A 19981-nucleotide genomic window follows, 5' to 3' on the forward strand; every position below is an offset into this window, starting at 1 on the left:
TGAACCAATATTCCACAAGATTTTTGCTTAGGTCTAGGAGAGTTACCGACGTGTACGCTACAAGGTGTTTTCATTTATTTGAACAGCAGTTGAACTCTTCTTATATTTTAAAATATTGTGGCATCAATTACGCTAAATTATGTAATGAAATTTAACACGGTAACTTGTGTATAAGGGGCATTGATTGTATTAAATTTTGGAGTACGCAATTAAAGTGAGTGATGCGTAACATAAATAATCTCAAGGGGGGTCAGACTTAATGAAAATTTTACTCGTTATTAGTATTTATATTTTAAAAATCATTTCTATTCTCAAAATCCGACCCTTTGTTGTATTTTATAATAATAATAATTTAACTTATTTTTTAATATCTCGTAAGAGACATAAATGCTGTTCTCACGAGTATTGTAGCGTCATTTCATGTATGGACGGAAACGAAATGACCTAAAATCCGTATTTATTTTTAAATCGTTAGTTAAACTTCCCATTTAACTCCATTCTAATAAATAAGTTAAAATAATTACATTCTGTACGGTCCCACCCCCGTTAAATCTATTGTGACAGGCTGGCGGATATCTATGACCTTGACTCACTTATACAATAAGTCAGACAATGAAGAGACTTTATGTCGTGACAACCGGATAATGACGCGTAAACGTATCGAATTTCTTTAATATCGAACGATCGATAGTATATTTTTAAATTATATTTTAGATAGAAGCATTACATCCCAGTACATGAAATTGCTTAATTACACAAAGAAAACAAAGTTACGATTGTGGGAGATAAATGTGTTTACTACTCTCGAGACCTGCCTTATGACCTTCAACAAAATTTAGGTTACCTATTCACGTTTGTTTGTGTTACTAAACACGGTTCTACCCTAGGAATAAATTATTTAATTTGTGTTAGATATAGCATAATGTTATTTTATTATTTGGCGTAATAATAAAACCGTCGATACCCATGTAAAATTCTTCGATGTAATTATAATAAAATATTGTATGAATTTATAAATAATTTACTTTTCCGGCTGTTATATACGACAGGAGAAAGTATAAGATCGGTGAAAAATGACCCCCCTCCCCAAGATTTTTACAGTTTTGGATTCAGGACACCTTGAAACGTCGAGAAATGCAGAAAAAACCTGTATGTATGGATGTTAGTGTTTTTGGGGGGGGCAGGATTTTGTTCACCCCGTTTCGAGCTTAATAACTCCTGTGTTTTTTGTCGAATATTTCTGAAATTTTACAGGGAGGTTTGTTTATTAGAGAAATCGATGCTATTAAATTTTGGTAATTAAAGGTCGAGTGGGCGAGGAGATAAAGGGGGTCGTGTATATCTCCAGTAAGATCAGACTTAATGACGATTTTACTTATTACCATTTACAATTTTTTTTATAAAACCCATCCCTACCTCAAAATTAAGCTTTATGCTATTTTAAAATAAATATAAAAACATTTTAACATCGCGGAGGCGCCAAATAATGCCTGAAAGCAACTCGTTGTTGCATTTTTTAGAATTTGTTACGTAAGATCTGTGTTTACTGTATATTAAAATACAACGAATAGTCTATCAATGTTCAATGTTACTTAGTTGAATTTCCGGCATTACTAAAATAATGGCGAACAACTCCCGATCAGAACCCTTAATAGCGATGGGCTGTTAATGGTTCGAGTTCACTGATAACATTTGCCAGTTGAAGAATTTATTAAAGATTTTGCATGCAAAAAGTATAGAAAAATGTACATAAAATAAACTGACTGAGCAGAAATAGAGAGTTTTGATACAATCTATTGATCTTATTGTTAAATATTGAGAATCAATATCTTCTTCTGTGCCATATTCTCGATATAAAGTACGTTGCAACTCCATAGTAATCTATAACTGGTGACTGTACAATTCAAGTTGTCATTCCTTTTAGTTTAAATGTAGATATTTCAGCATTCTTTATTTCTTTCTAAACATTCGCACTTGAGATACATTATCACTTATCAATACATTATTTATTTTTTCTTGAAAAAATATTATTTGGGCGCTTGGCGTGTAAAATAATCTGTAAGAATTCCATAACTGTGTATTTGTACACAACAGAAAATTTAGGAAATAACACTAAACCTGTCTATCGTATACTTAATGCAAACAGAACGTTTCATAAAGAAGTGTTTAATGAAAGCTAATTTTTGCATGGTTAAATAATACCGTTTACGAAATACTTAAGTACCAGATATGATGAATTATGTGGCAATATTTTGAGAAATTTGATACTAAAAGTCTTAGTCTAGTCTGTGCAACTGAATGATAAGTTCTGTTGCATTGTGTTCTATTTTCATTCCAATCGATTTCAGGATAGTTCATCCCTCTCTTTCATTTTATCCTTTTATTTTTGATATCCATTTAATTGCACTTTATTGAGAAATGAGTCCTCCAATCTTATTCGTTGAACGTTAAGTAGGTGGGGCATTTTGTCTCGAAGCCCCCAAAAATCTGCTCTTATAAAATCTCTTTAATATAGTCTCTGTATAAAATAATTTTCGTAAACATTATTAGTGGAAACATTCACATTATTTTCATCCATGTAAGGAATGCATCCACGATGCCACTTTATACAAACATTTATGATAATAATTCAATTTTTGTGGGCCCGGGGCTTAAGTCCTATTAGTCCTATGTAAATCCGCCCTTGCCATATGTTTTATGACAGTTTAATTCAGTGGCGGTTTATCCTATGGGCAGAAAAGACAATTGTCTGATGCCCCTTGACGAATCGTTTTATCGAAATTTAAAATATAAACTCTCCACCTCAAATAAGTAGTGTCTTGACCTCTGTACTGTACATCATACTTTTTATGTAGCAATTCAGTCATCTATCTTAACTCCTTTCAGGGGAGAATTTTTGAATTGAAATAACGTGACTTCTGATTTGTATCGGAAGTTCGTATATAGTTAATCGGGGTCTCCTACTCCTACTCTTTCCGTATCTGGTCTCGGATTACATCTATCTAACCCCGTCTCGAGATTAAGGAAGGGCAGACAGAAGAACAGAGGGGATTTATGTCTACAATTTTTTGAATTACAGCCCAATGAAACTAAAATATTATGTGTTCTTACGTTCAGTTACTGTAAATATTAATATTATATACGATACATAACACGGGGATAGTTTTACTGATTACATTGTGAATATGAGGATGTTTTTAAATTATTACGATTATTCTGTATAATTTTGTTAATGTAAAAAGTAACGTCGAGTAGGATTAGCATTTTCAAAGACAAATAGATTTGATCTTCTGCTTGACTGAATTGCTTTTACCGGGGAACAATCCTCTTTGTAATTAACGAAATTAGTTATGACCCCGCGACTGCTTAGGTTCTAACCAATCAGGACGCTCCCCACCTATTGGCTCAGGTCCAGATTGGAGAACCTTCAGATCCACAATCCCTTATGAAGAAGAATCAGAAAGAAAAGTCTGTCTCCTCCATATTAACACAGAAGAAGAAGAAGCAAAAAGAAAGAAAAGTCTGTCTCGACCAAGTAGACCCGTTCGCTAAACACTGGCAGTACGGGCGCGAGTTTGCACCTCGCCAGGACGGATTGACCATTAGAGTTTTTCGGATTTTCTCCACCTAAATATGGATCCGTTTTCTTTAAAAGACTCTCGGAAAGCATTTTGCCAGTTCTTCGCCAGTAATTTCAAGCAAAAAATCTTCGGCCGGTTCTTCAGGAGGATAACGATTTCGCGTAACCTTCGTATTAAACTCCGATACCAAACAAAGAGTCTCGCTTTCATATGGATTTCCCGTCATTCAGCATTTAAACCACTGCTATTCGTATTCTCGTAGGCATCAGTAAATAAGACAAGTTGCAACACGGCAGTCGTAATGGCGTCCTTCACGATGGATGATGATACGTATAACAAAGACCTCGGGATTAACCAGAAATGCACAGGTACTGTATGTATTAGGTAAATTATTAAATTTCAGAATGTTATCATTATTCTTGAGCTTTTTCAGGATTATATTGACATTACAATGTATAAATCGTGAGTTTCTTTCGTATGGATTTCCCGTCATTCAGCATTCAAACCACTATCTTATTTCCAATGTAAAAAAACCACCCTTTCCTCTTTTTTAGGTTACATAAACTGACCTAGATTTTTTATCCAAACTCATTGCATTCTTTATATTTGAAGGTCTTTTTCTTCATAACCAAACATCTCATTGAAATCTTTGTCACGCAAAGTTGTATTGAGATTTTCAAATTTCATCTAGTCCTTGAAACAACTTATTTTCTAAATTATTCCGAATTTAACGAGAATTTCAATTATCAAATGCCAATCTAACTTCGAGGACAATATCCTCCAATAAATCTATTACGAAACAGAAAATAGGTAAAAAAACACAGGTTATAAATTAAGTGTTCCACTTTTTCCTTCCTGGTAACGATAAAATTATTCATTATATTGAAATACCGGTTTGTCTAGCACTCTTTCCAATTGGTAATGTGGCCATTTCGAAATTACTCAAGCATATAGGGAGGGAAATAAATAGGGTACTGTTTTTGAAGTTTAGTAAAATCTTGAAATCCTGTTTATGCCATAACCTATTTAAAATATTTTCCAGGAAAATCCTCTTTGATTTCCCACGTTGTATTCTTATCACCACAAATTTTTAGAAATAACTGAAAGGTTTATACAGGTTGAACCAACAAGAGTTGCATTTACTGTAGAATTGTAACACAAGATTACTCATGCATACAGTTTGATTTCAAGGTGTAATCGCAGTTGAAGAAATCCTTTTATGTCTTGTAATAATTTTAAGCCATAAAAATCTTTATCTTATGCTTGTAGTCTGTAAGTGGTTTGTATTTGTTACAGATTTAATATCTTGATGCAAGTTTAATTATTGATAATCCAGATGAATCTCTCTGAAGTTCTGAAGTTAAAAATTTGATTTAGGAGTGCCCATATGTCATCAAGAATGCCACTCATCTTGGCCTATTAATTAAAAACACACATTTCCTAGTAGCAAAATGCAATCTGTTTAGTATTTTTCTTATTTCCTAGAATATACTTTTATATTTCAATTTTCTTTTATAAAAAACTCGTTTGCCTCCTCTGTTTTTCCTGTTGTATTAAACTAGTTCCTTTTCTTTTTCTTTAAATAAAACCATATTTGTATAGAATTAGATGCTTAAACTGAAAAAATTACTCAAAGAACATAATAATATGTCTTGCTTAACATGTTGTATTTTTAAATTCCATTCATATTTTTCTTAAAAATCCAAAGAGAAAGTATAAAAAAACTTTTTTAAGTGTAATATAAATTATAATTTAATCTACCATATATATGTGCACACTGTAAGATGACACAACACATTCTTTATAGTTTCCTGTATTAACTGAAATTATTACAGAAGCAGGAAGAGAAATTTATCATTAAAAACCAGTTTCTGAACATTACACAATTATTGTTAGAATAAAAATATTCTTATCACTTAAACCTATTTTGAGAAATTTTGAAAGAATTCTTTTATGTATGACCTTCATACCATGAATGAATGATCTATTAAAGCATTTAAGAGCAATTCTATAACAGAATAGTATTAACACTGTACTTTGAAATGAATCATTCTTCTTTAATTTAACATATGCACTTTATATCATCAAAGAATTTCTACTGTTTTTCAAGAAACAATTTTGTAACTTTGCACTCCCTTTCATCACATTCTGCAACTTTGAATAATGAACATTAATCAGTTGAATGTTTATCATCACACAGCATTTTTTTGTGAAAATTCCACTTATATATACTTCCTGTTTGGCTATTGCTTTCTCATCTTTATTGACAGAATGACATCATCAATTAACTATTTCACAGACTGACGTTAAATTGTCATCATTCAAAATAGGTCTGAACAGAAGACGCCTTCAATTATATTTATACAATGACGAATCTAAATCTTAAGGTGACACTTTCGAAGTAATTGTTATTCATAAGAAGTCTTCGGATATTAAAAACTGCTTGAAAATGTAAATACATCCAACAATATGGTGAAGCAATACAACGTTTAATATTGCATCACTTCAGATAAACTTATTAATTTTATATGGAAGGAATAGAACATACATTATGATATTCATGTATGTAGAAAATTAACAGAAGAAGTTACAAAACATCAAACTGCTTTTATTGATGTAAACTACATAAATCAGAAGACTATTATTGAAATAAACTGACATCAAATTTTATATATATACATATATATATGTATATATCATATTATAGACAACAAATAAGAATCATGTATTTGTATGAGATCAAAACAATTTCTCTTGAAATTTCAGTAGATCGCATTTGAATATAAAAAATGCATTTGGGAATGGATATTTAAGTATAAAAGTTATCTAATATAAAAAAGATTTTATTAAAATATGTAACTGCATTCATCTTTGGTCAGGTTTCTCTATACATCATCATTAATGTGTTAGTAACAATTTAGTTATTCTTGTGTAGAGGATGAAATTAAAGTACAATAAAAATCGTAAATTAAAATTAACAGAACAAAATATGCGCAATACATCCAAATAAATATATCAATTATTAAATGAAAAAAATGATTTTTTTATGTAAAATAATACACTATCAAATGAACACATGAAATAAAATGTAATCTATGTACAATATATACAAAATTTCAAGGAAATTCTGTTGTTTCAAATTCTGTAAACGACAGAAAAGCTTAAAACAAGTCGAGCGAGAAAAACGGTATTTTTAAACTTATATAAATAATCTGATAAATAAATAGGAATTTCTTGATGTCAGATATGTTATCCAATATGGAAAGAAATATTGAAATCTCGGACGAGATGATATAAGACGACGTTCTACCGAGCAAATAAAATTCTCGTAAAAAAAGCAAATGGATATTTGCTGTCGAAACATCATCATCTGTAGTTTGGGAACATGGCGCAGTACGTTTTCTGTAATATAAATTAATTCTATGATAAAATCCAGCAAAACTTACAAGTAAGGATACAGTTAGGGAAAAACGGGATACTCACTTTACAGATTTCGCTACAAAACATTCCCGTCGGGCACGTCATGCTAATGGGTTTCCTGCAAGTAATGCAAACAATAGGACTTTGAGATGATTGATGACTCGAAACTTGAGCAGGAGCATTAGGTGGCTAAAATAAATATATGGTATTTATCTAAATGAAAAACAGAAATATCTAGAAGCTGAGTATTTATTTACAGAAAAAAAAATGACTATAATACAAATTAAGAAGGAAGATCGAGTATGAAACATTCTGTATGATATCTGAAGCAACATGAAGGCAAATTGTCTTACTGCAAAGTTTAATTTGAAGTAAACTTTTTTATTAAACAAAAATATAAAAATACTTTAAAGCAGAGAAAAAAAAATTATATATTTTACACACATCCGACAAAGTTAATTGCACTTTGCTGCTTGATTTAATTACTTAATTAAATTAAACCACTTTAGAAAAAAATCATCTCAAAGGATATTAAGAGATGATGATTTAAGAAGAGTTAAGTGAAAATAATGCTCTTATAAAATTCATATTCTGGCTTATAAAGCTGATATTTAAAAAATGGGATTCGATTAGTATTTAAAATTAATATTATCCTTTTCCATGACATTGAGAATTTTTCAAACTACTTTTTATGTATTTAAACAAATTAATTATTAAACAATGGCATAAAATCTATCATCTTTGTAATTACCTTAACATAATTCTATATAATTTGAGCATAAATAGTTAAGTAAATAAGGGAACTTTTCTTAATATTCTATATACAGCAATAACAATAAATTCATTTACTAATTATCATTTCATAATTCTAAATTTTTAAATCCATGCTTAGCTTCATTTATTGCTTTACATAACAATATCACATAAAATATTCATTAATCTGATTTAAAAGAGAGATTTTATTGAATATTTTACCACTTAAAACAAAAAATTTCATATACAATTGTTATCAAAATATGCAATCATCAGTGTTGATAATATATTTAAATGAGCCGATACTCAAGTTTGGTATTATAGAAATAATATTAAAAATTAATCTTTAATAAGAGAACTTTTTATTAAAATATTTTTTCAAAACAAGATTTTACAGTTTAGAATTATGTCTGATTCAAGTTACAGAGGGCTACATTATATGCTACTTGCCTCTTAATAACTTCCTTTTACCAGAGTTTTTAACCTCCGTATTATCTTTGGTTTTTGTCAAATCACAAAAAAAGAAAAAACGTTTAGACGGTTCAAGGACGACCGGTCGAGTCATTGACTCCTTGGTTGACGACTCCTTAAATTCAGACTTATCCTTGAACTGTCAAATTTTTTTGGTTTTGCAATTCGATGACTAAATAACAGGTTGAATCCTAAATTCGGAATCTTAATTAAAGGATTACTTACCTTGATAACAAGTTTTATTTGTAACTATCAAATAAAACTGTCTGTAAATCTTAAGTTCAGTCATTCATTTTTTATAATAGAAGTTGAGATTTCTATTGTATTTTCAAGATATTTAAATAAAATACTGTTCATATTTAATTAATTAAGTAAAACCAATTTATATTTTTGTAGTTTATGATAGCTGTAAATTTAAATTTCTTCCGAATCACAAATTATTGTTCTAAATTATTATCTTTTAAACTCAGTTATTTGTTAATATATTGATAAAAAATATTACATGTAAAAAAAGTATTGTTTTCTTTCATACACCTTTCTTAAGATCTAATCAAATAAAACTTTATAAAGCACTTTGATAGAAAATATGAAGCAATGCTATAGTAGACTAAATCTTGTAAAGCATTTATATATGTGATTTTATTATCGTAATAGAGAAGTTAAAGTTCACAAAACATTCATTATCTACAGAAGAAGCGATCATCAGACCAAGCTATAAAATCAACTCGGAAACATGTCTTCATATGTTATAATTTTCTTTATATAAATTTCTTTGCTTCATGAAGACCCACTTGATGTTTTTTATAATTTCTAATTTCCAGTATATCTTACAAAAAAATGCATGTAAACTTATTTTTGATTCAAAATCATCAGTTGTTCTTTATATCATTACTTTTTATATTTCTTCTTACATATTAACAGTAACTATATATAATTTCTGCATTATTTATTGCAATCGTTAATGCCTTCCATGTCAATAATTAGCATTGTTTTCTTACTCTTTTTCCTTATTTTATTCAGTTAAAGCATTTTGAATTACAGTTTTACTTTATTTCCGATCAGAACTCCTTTTTAAAAATCAATTATAGGAAGATGTTGCAAATGAATGATGATTTATAAATGATCAATATTTGATCCTTTTTAAATTGATAATGCTCTAAAATGATACATTTAAAAAAATTCAAGAATTTCTCAGAGTAAACTCTTCAAAGCAGTATTATCGTCGGCTTGTGCAGAAAAAATACATTGCTTAAGCATCCAAATTGATAGATCAGTTGACAATCTGCATTCTGTCTCTGTCAATATTGATGATGTTACAGTATTTAATATAATGAATGAATATTAAAAAAAAAAACAAAGTATTCTTCATGAACAAATGCACAAGTATTTCATGTTCTGTTCAAACATTGATTTTATAATTCTGCACTAGTAAGATACTGAAATATTCGATAGACTGTTAATGGAAAAACGTTCTTTTGACTTCATATTTTTGCAAAAAGTAGCTTCCTGCCAGTACCACGATGAATACTCTAACCATCGAAATCATCAGGTATTCATTAAAATCTTCAATTATTTGTAATTCCCATACACTTTATGATTAATGTAAAAATTTAATATATTAAGGAGTTTATTTTTATTTAACACTGTATTTTCAGAAATAGGGCTTTGTTATAAACACTTTTATTTTAGTGAACAGCAAATTTAATGCCTTCTTTGTGAGAAATTTCTATTTATGAAAGTTCTAAGATTAAGTATACATGTCAATATTGTTACTTTAATCATATTTCATAAATATATCAGGTATGTTCTTCACATAAAATAAACAATGTTTTCATATATTTTCAACTAATATTCAGACAATTTCATGTAAAAACATATTTATTTATTTAATTTCTAAAATTAAATGACTGCTTAAACAAATAAACTTAGCATTCTACATTTACTCAATTATTAATCCTTATTTTCATTAAAAATTGCATGTTTGTATGTATTTACTAATTAAGCACCTTCTAAATTTATCATTTATTCCAATTGTATCATCATATTTCAGATGACGAAAAAAGTTCAGAATTTATAGCTTATATTAACATAACTTACTTTAAAAACCTACAGTATTTAGTTCTTAAATGAATTAATCAATTGCTAATGACCTGTAAAAAGGAAAACCTGTATATGCAAATGGAGACAAAATTCAAGTAGCAACAAAATAATACTTGTATTAACTAAATCAAAGTACAGTGGTGCCTCGTATAACGTACTTAATCTGTTCCAGGTGCACATCCGTTAAGTGAATCGTCCGTTATACGAAACGCATTTTCCCATAGAAATACATGTTAAAACATATAATTCGTTCTGCAGCATAAAATAACCATACTGTACCATAAAAAAACGAAAATGGAGCAGTCACCAATTATGCCGGGTAGTCAGATGTTGTGAGGAGGAGGTGGAGGAACACTTTCTTCATACATTCATACAGATACAGACTTTTTACACATTGCAGCGGGCCTTTTTTTTTTAATTGTTTTTTAATCGGATTCAAATTCAGGAGAGGCTACCGGAGCTTGCGGGGTCAACTCCTCTTGTTCCATCCTTTGTTTTTTCCCTGCTGGCTTCTTGAAAAACATGTCCAAGCTGGTCTGTTTCTCTCTCTTCTTCAACATCTGTTGCAAATGACAGGCAAGAGTGTCATTGTAGAGATCATTGATCCTGTTGGCCTCAATTCTGTTTGGATAATGAGTGTTGGTAAACTCCTGAACCTCTCCCCATTCGACAAGGAAGTTTTTGTCAACTTTCACTCCTTCTGATGATTTCTTGCATTGTTTCAATTGAAATCACTTTTCTGGTTTGTAAATACCCTGCACTGTGTTGATGTACCTAATAAACAAAGGAGCAAGCCTAATCCCAACGCTCTGTACTTCAGATATACTGATAATATATTCTAATAATACTAATATATTATAAAAATAACATATTGTCATTGGCAACGGCAAAAGAGTGGAAACATCATTTGCACTTGTTCGTAGAAAGTCCATTGGTCGCCTCACATAACTGCCGAATGGAAAGTCCGTTGTCCGCAGCGTCCATTATTCGAGGCGTACTTTATACGAGGCACCACTGTATTTTTAATACTGTTACCATTTGAATGCAATTTTTAGCACAGGTAAGTTAGACAGAAAACTGTTAATTATGAAAAGGAATACCAAGTGTTATTTACCCAGCCAGATACTGTAGCTGTTCCTAGTACAATTTTAATAGGATATATGCTAAAACTGATTGCTGCATAAGGAATGCATGCAAGAGCCCACATAAAATATGAGAAGATTCAAAGAGTAAATACAGAGTAAAATTACTTCAGATCAAATTTGATCATTAATTTTTAATTTTGGATGGTTTATGTAGGTAATTTCATACCAATGTTGGGGTGTTTTCATAGAATGCCTCAGTACTACATGTTCCTATTCTGATGACTGATACTGTTTCGACACTATTGGTTGACTCAGAACAAAGAGTAGAAATTATGATACATCAAACATCATATTTTTATATATGATTCTGCTTGTTTCTATGAGTATCAAGGTGTAAAAAATATTCAAGGAGTGTTCAGAAAGTATTGATCATTACTTATTCCCACAAAATAAGTAATATGCAAGACATGTCTAATGATCAGGATATCTCCTGACCAGCAGACATGCCAGTGACTAATGGTTTCTGTTGGTGAAAAAAAATTCACACATGTGCACGTAGGTCCCCCAAGGAATGCTCATGCACATGTATGAATTTTGAGGGACAAATTTGCTCATGCAGGGTGTCCTTGAAATTTGCTTCGGCAGTACTAATGATGGAATAGAAGCAACTCTGGAAGTCTTTGCAAGACATGCTGTGCAAATGATGACCCCACTTCCTAGACTCGGTGATTACAGGTGATGATGAATCATGAGTTTATAGATATGACCTGGAAACCAAGATGCAGTCATCACAGTGGAGACAATCATCAATCATCATCCAAAGCTAAAAAATTATGGCAGATGCATAGCAACATCAAAGCAAATTTGACTGTCTTCTTTGACTTCTATGATATGGTGCATCACAAATACACACCACAAGACTAAACTGTTACCTGATCATCCAACATTGCCTTCATGATGCTGAGATATAAATGATCAGCCCGTGCAGCAGGAACTTGGAAGTTCCATTATGACAATGCACCTGCTCATGTTTTGCATCCAATTCAGACTTTCTTGTTCAAACACATTTCTCTATTTTCGTCTAAATTTCACCATATTTGCAAGAGATGGAAATGCCCAAAAAGTTTATAGATTGAGTGTTGAACACAAGATTGTGTTATTAATTAAACACTTGGCTTTTTTTCATCTTTATTCAATTGATATGGGTACTTCTACACGTTTCGGACACTTAGTCCCTCATCAGTGAAACAAAAAAAAAGTTTACAGATGTTTCACCCTCCTGGAGAGTTATCATTGATCTCCTTTAAAAATTGCTGTAGGTTTGGTTTTCTCTGCCACAAGATGAAAATATCATCAACATATCTAGTGTATAAGATAATAAGTTATTGGAATTTGGGTAGAATTTTATTTTCTAATTGCCGCACCACAAGCTCACAAAATATTGCTGGGGTGGGACTGCCCATGGGTACTTCTCTTCCTTGTAAGTATACTTTGTTCTCAAATTCAAAGAATGATGTAAAAGATACAAGATGCACCAGCTCCAGTATATGATTGTGATGTTATCATGCATCATCGATGTAGGTAAACAGGAAGACCCATATAGCACAAAAACAAAAAGGTATTTTTATAGATGGATACATTGTCTAAGACAGTCATGTATTCCTTGTCCACCTTGGTATTGTCCTTGGTATTGAGACATTCTATCACCTGCAGCAAGTTGTTAACTGAAAGTGGATGTTAAGTAGCCTTAGCATGGTAGAATTTGACCAGCTGTTCTTCGATCAAAACTGTCGGAGAATTACATTTCTCAATAACCGGACGTATTTGGTTTCCTGGCTTGTGCATGGACTATGGAGCTGTGTAAAAGTCATGCCAAGGGAGCAGAGGTGAATCTTTTAACCCTCTGTTGTAATGTTTCTAAAAAGTTGACGGGTGCTAGCTGGCATTCATGTAGGCTGATCATTTGAGCAACATTACATTACTCCTTTCGATTTAGCCGCTTTCATCAGAACTTTGTTATTTTGTTCCAACCATTGGCACGATTTGTGTATAACATTCCGAAAATGTTGCGTGTCCGAATCATTGCTTTTCTTGTGTGCTGGTCTGGAAATCTTTCTACAAGTAGACCAGGAGAGTGAAATATCTGTAAACTTTTTGGGCATTTCTCTATTTTGTTAGGCTGTCTACTGTCCTGATCTGGCTCCATGTTGATTTTTGGCTGTTCTCTAACCTAAAGGTGCTGCTGAAAATAAACCAATTTGAGTCACAAAAAGACATTACACAGAACACAACTGTGCAGCTGAATTCCATTCCCAAAGTGGCCTTCCTGATGTGCTTCCAACAATAAAGGAACTGCTGGGAAAGTGTATACAAGTCCAAGCAGACTACATTGAAAGAGATTAGGGTTTCTGATCTTCAAGTGGATAATTCTATTCTTTCCAGCTAAATGATTGATACTTTTTGAACACTCCTCATGTATGTGATCATGATGTCTGATGTCTCTTCACATATTTAGGTCCATCTATCTATGATGATGGACCTAATACATGTCATTAGAAAGAAATAATCTCTAAACACATAACTGGATAGTTTCCAATAATTAATTTTGTTTCTAAATAGATCAAATAAGTAAAGATCAAAGAATATATTCAATAATATTGAAAGTATTTTATTAAACAAACAAGTTGAATTTTATAATATTCAAACTTATTAAAATTTTTCTTACAAATTTTGATTTTCATGTTACATTTTATAACATGTGTTAACAAAATAAATGTTTATATAGTAAATTAGCAATAATTTCAAGTTGAAACTAAATACAATTCTACATTTATTAAAACATATTTAAATCAAATGATTATTCAAAACAGTTACCTGATGCCAAGTTCTTATAACTCCTTGAGTATGAATGTTAAACATAGGCACTGAAGCTATATTTCTTCCTGTAGGTACAGGTAGATTTCCTTGAAGAAGAGGTGGTCTTGCAACTAAAGTCCCAAACTGATTTATTATTGGAACTAATGTTGAAGGTCTTATGTTTGGTTGTATAGGTCTCTGCTGATTAGGCACTGAAACTGCACTATGAGCTGAAATGTTATTTCTCCATGCGGGACTTCCTGCATTTCTATCGGTAGTTGTCTGGGTTATTGTGATTCCTTGTTTACCTAATGACTGTGAAGTCCACTGATTCTGAATTCGGGATATATTTCTTACTTCAGTTGTATTAGTCGGGCCCCAATTTGAAGTAGCAGTTTTATCGACCTGTGACTGAGGCGACTGTTTCCGTTCATCTGCTCCTCTCTGTGCAACAGTAGAAGACTGATTAGTGGGTGGTGTAAAATTTCCATTTTCATTAAAACCAAATGAAATTTTCTGATAAACTGGAGTATTATTTACAATATTTACAGTTACTTGATTGTTCTTTGAAAGAACTTTATTAATGGCTTGCGAAGGAGATTTAGTATTCCCACTAGCTTCAACCTGGAGATTATTTGTCTTTGCCAATTCAGATAACGTTATAGCTTGTTTAGGAGTCAAATTTCCTATTCTTTCATCTTTATTGCTTACTGAAACAGGAAAACTTTTACTTTGACTAACTTTGCTCACTGTTATTTGTTCTTTAGGTTGGGAATTATGTATAACCGAAGTCCTCAAATGACTTGTACCTAAACAAATTACATCATCATCCGATTTATTTACAGTCATAGTAATATTTTGTGGATTATGAAAGTTCGGATGAGGACCGTAATTCATTGAGGCTGGAATAATTGGCATAGGATTGTAAGCTGGTGGCATTAATAAACTATTAATAGTATTTTGTATATTAAGTGTCTGTTGAGAAATATCTGAGTGAACACCATTTTTTTTAGTTACATTATTTGAATCAATTTTATCTGATGTAGATTTATTTTGACTAACTTCTTCACTCTTGGAAAAAGCTTCTGAAAGTTTGGAATGATACATATCATTACATAATACTAATAACTGTGACATTTCTTCTGATGACATATCTAACATGTGCGGAGAAAGTTCTTTCTTACACTTTTGTCCTTTAGTCAATAAAATACAAGCTAATTGCAAGCTTCTTATTGTATCAATTTTCCTCATTTTAACTTTGTATAATTCTAAAGAAAACTGTGAAGCCTTTTCCATTAAATGAATTTTATGCAGTTCTTTAAATTCCCTTGCCAGGATTGAAGTCAGAAGTATAACCGAATGCTCTTGACTCTGTTCGAGTTCTAAAATGCTAGCTGTAGCGTAAGCATCTAACTCATTATAAACGTTGTAGTTACTCAAGGAGGGAATGGGCCGTAAAAGTTTATCTTCTTGTAAGCGTTCAATTGGCATGTCTCTTAAACTAAACACATTTTCAATTTTTGGTATGGATTTGTTAACAGATAAATCTTTATTTACTACAGAAGATTCTATTTCACTGTTTTTAGAGTTGGCTGTTTTGGTCATGAGATCTAATGGATCAGTTTGTATTGGATGTGAATTATCACTACACAATTCTGAAGACTTTTCTTGTACATTATCTGTAGGCACATTTGTAGTCTGTACATCAGGAAGAGATTTTTTGTTAAGTGTATCACTTGGACTTGTTAAAAGATCTTCAGCAGTAGCAGCAACAGCACTTACAACAGTAATAGTAGTATTAGTTGCGGAAGCAGATTCGGGTGTAGTTTTTTCATTGTTTTTTACTTCTTTTTCGGAACCAACACTTGATGCATCGTCTGTTTTTTGTTGATTGTCTTTTGTAGCATTTTCAGTTAAAGAAATTTTTAAAGGTGCATCTGATTCATCATTATGAATTTCAGATTTTTCTGGAAAAGCAAAAATATTTGGATCAAGATCATCTTCCTCGGGAAAACTTAAAAGAAACAATCCTCTATTAACATTGATGACTTCACAGGATCCTTTCTTATTCTTTTCTTTTTCAGGATTTTCTTTTGTTTTATCATTTTGTGTTGATTCAAAATTTTCAGTTTGTACAGGATCTTTAAGAGAAATTGTTTCGGAACTTGTTTTACTAATTTTGAGTTTCTTCAGTTTAGATTCGTACTTTTCATTAAAACTGTTCTCCGAATGAACTTTTTCCACAGTTTCATAATCTGTATTATCTTTTGACTTTTTTCTTTTCTTTAACAAGTCTTTATGCTTTCGTTTCCTTAGAATCTTGCACACAAGATTTTCATTTTCCCGATGTTCAGAATTATGTATTATATTATGTACCTTATACATTTTGTGTGCATTAATACTTGAATTTTTCTTTCTCTGTTTTTTAAATTTCAAATCAAAGTTAGTTTTTTCAGTATCTTCAGAGTTTTTAAGGTTTTTCTGATTAATAGACACTATTAATTTTAAAGGAGGAACAGCTGTAGTTTTATCCTGAGCATCTTGTTTATTTATCGATAAATCCATTGGATTATTATGAAAAGTGTTTGTTTTATCAGTAAGATCCTTACTTAAAGAGTGCACAGTCGAACTTTCCTTTGAACTTTTTGGAACTTGTTCATGTTCAGCTTCTTTTATAAATTTCTTATACAATTTAAATTGCGAAAAACATGGTTCAGATACAGTTGAGTGATCCGATTGATCACCCGCTACTGTTTCTTTATCTGAAAAACATTCACCATCACTACAGGATTTTAAATTTGTATTATTTAGTTTTGTATAATCTAACAATGTGCACCGTCTACAAAGACGGTCATTAGAATTTTGAACGGTATATTTTTTCCCACATCTCCAACACGATCTTAATTTTTTATATCCGTAAAGTTTAAGTTTCTTAGTATCAGTGTATAATGGAATGTTTGACTTTCTTTTATTTATTCGTTTCACATTTAGATCAGTACTATCAGATGATGCATAATTTTCCTTTGACTTCACACCAGATTTTGAATCAGCCATATTCTGTAAATTCATTGTTTTATTTGAGGTACTAATACAGGATGCATCATCACTAGATGAATCTCTATGGATTAAAAGTTTGGCCGAACCCATACTCATTCGAGCTTTCTTCTGTTTAAAACTGCATATCGAAGATGAATCGCTTCTAACTGGGCTCTTCTCGTTTTCTGAAGATCTTGTACTTTCATTTTCAGTATTTTCTATAGACAACTTTCTTGTCACGGAAAATGACTTATCCATAGTTTTCAAAATATGACCTACAACATCATATTGATTATTACTACTTTTGTTATCTGATATGTTTTGCAATTGAAGACTTTCAGCTTCATCGTCAATATTTTTTGAATTTAATGCATCTGATTTATTCATAATTTTTAAAGACGTCAATGTATTTTCATTATTTGTATCATTGCTGTTTTGAAAAATAGGAGTTATGGATAAACCTGCTGGAAGTAATTTTGTAATTGGGAGATTTCTTTCCATTTGCTCACTTTGCAAACTTTCCGAAGATGTCGAATGTTTCATATTAGAACTCTGATAACCAATTTTAAATATACTTGTTGATAAACTACTCATTTCTTGTTTCTGGTTTGTTAATTGTAAGCTTTTATCTTCAAAAGTTTCACTTTGTGAATTACTGAAAATTTGGCTAAGATTATTTAGCACAGTTTTCTCTGTCTTATCATCATTCTTACAGGAACTATTAGAAACAGATTCATCCTTTTGTGATTTATAAGAATGTTCAGAATACTGCTCACTTGTATCTGATATTTTTAAATTAAGAGGACTATTGATGTCATTATCTTCACAGTCGGATTTATACGGTTCTGTTAGCTTATCATCTTCTTCAAATGCATACACATCACAACATTCAGAAAGAACAATAGTTTTATATACTTCATTTTTATTTGTGCACTCTTCATTTTCAAGATTGGTGGAATGTTTCGTCCTGTCTGACAATGCTGCATTGTAGCTATTTGTATTTTCGGTTGACTTATACGGACAATCTTCGTCAAATGGAGATGAACTTCTGCTAGCATCTGAACAAGAAGCCTCAGATATTATTTGCCATTCTTCGTTATAGAAGTTATCACTACAGTCTGATGATGGTGGATTTGCTACTGATAGCTTTACGTTTTGAAGAGAGTTTGCATGTGCTTCTGTTTCCATATTAACATTTTCTCCATTATTAGTAGATTCAATTTCATTACTATTATTTATCCCTTCTATTGATGTATTAATACTTGTTTCACTAGGTATAGCATTAGAGTATTTTCCACCAATTGGCAATGGAGGTTCTGGTACCTTTATCTGCCTCAGTATACGAAGTAAATTGCTTTTTTCAGAACTGTTATTCGTCATCGAAGTATTCTTATTTGAAATCTCCCATTCATTTGCTTCAGAATCAAATGGGTTTTCTGCATTGATTTTCTTTTGCTTTTTCTTCCTGTAATGCAATCTTCTACTTTTTCTAAATTTTTCTAGTGTCAAATTACTAAACTTATAGTTATATCCACTTTTCTTCAATTTCTGTAAATAATATTCCACCACCGTTTCAGGCAGCCTTTCCATTACAACCACAGGCTGATCCATTCTGAAAATACACATAAATGTTACAATAAATTTTAAAATTTCCAATACATTAATTGTGTCCTTCAAAATATATTAAATAAAAGAAATTTATTTAGCATTTAAAAATTACATTATATTAAAATATATTTATGTCTTAACTTTAAAATATAATTTAATTATGTACAGTACACTATAATCTATTCATTTCAATCAGAGCTGGCCCAAAAGTTTTTGGCACCCTAAGCAGATTTTTGTCGCCACAGCCAGCATCATACCCGTTGTAGGGTGACACAGTCAACTGATGCTGGCTGCGATACTTTAAACTTTTACACTCCATGTGACTGCCTAGTGGCATATGACTCAAGCCAACCCTGATTGTAATCCAAGATAGTTATCAAAATTAGCAAGACTCAAAAGATATATATTAAAATTTACTTCAATAACCTTTATCTTCAAGAAAATAAGCATTTTTAATCCATTTTTTTCTGCTGCAGACTTACATTTTTGAATTGTTTTAATGTGTGCATTTAATGTTAGTATCAATAAAACCAGAATTTATACTACTTATACTCTCATTTATTTAACTACTTGATGTTAACAATCAATTGATAACACCAGTACAAGAGTCCCAAAATGATCACATTAGCTTAATTAATGTTTTGTATTATGTTATTGAGTTTTATACAAATTTTATTATATTATGTGGCGTATACACTTTTCCTTATACAGTGAAATTTGTTAACTTGGCAAATCCACTATGCCAGCAAACCTGATAAGTCAGCATGCCAAGCTCATTGTGGGTGGAGTTATCAATGCATTAGGGTGGAAACCCTGGGGTTACTGGCATGCCAGTTAAAGATAAAAATTCACATCACCACTCGCAACTGGATAAACATGATTAAAAAGTCACCAAAACCAAATAACCAGCAGAGAAAAGGGGGGATGGAGCTAATGCTTTAGCCCATGTTGAATGGACATCAAGCTAAATGACCCTGTAGCTGTTGAAACAATGGAGAATTGCATATACATGTGAAGAGGGAAGGTAACGTAAGAAAGAGAGAGGTGAGAGGGACAGGATAGTAAGTTTAC

The 19981-nt window shown here is 31.3% G+C and overlaps 1 protein-coding gene across 4 annotated transcripts in view; it reads right to left on the minus strand.

The window, feature by feature from the left end:
- Positions 1–6277: 6277 nt before the first annotated feature.
- The window catches only part of LOC111625331, a 45217-nt gene continuing 31513 nt past the window's right edge, over positions 6278–19981 (minus strand). For all 4 annotated transcript variants that reach the window (XM_023368472.1, XM_023368485.1, XM_023368464.1 and 1 more), the window contains 3 exons: positions 14285–18914; positions 7065–7190; positions 6278–6983 (listed from right to left, as the gene is read on the minus strand). In XM_023368472.1, coding sequence (XP_023224240.1) covers positions 6948–6983; positions 7065–7190; positions 14285–18913 — 4791 coding nt within the window. In that variant the 5' untranslated portion in view covers position 18914 and the 3' untranslated portion in view covers positions 6278–6947. The remainder of the gene's footprint in view (positions 6984–7064; positions 7191–14284; positions 18915–19981) is intronic.

The sequence above is a fragment of the Centruroides sculpturatus genome, unplaced genomic scaffold, assembly GCF_000671375.1.
Source record: "Centruroides sculpturatus isolate CEXI.00-Female unplaced genomic scaffold, Cexi_2.0 scaffold77, whole genome shotgun sequence".
Taxonomy (NCBI): Eukaryota; Metazoa; Arthropoda; class Arachnida; order Scorpiones; family Buthidae; genus Centruroides; species Centruroides sculpturatus.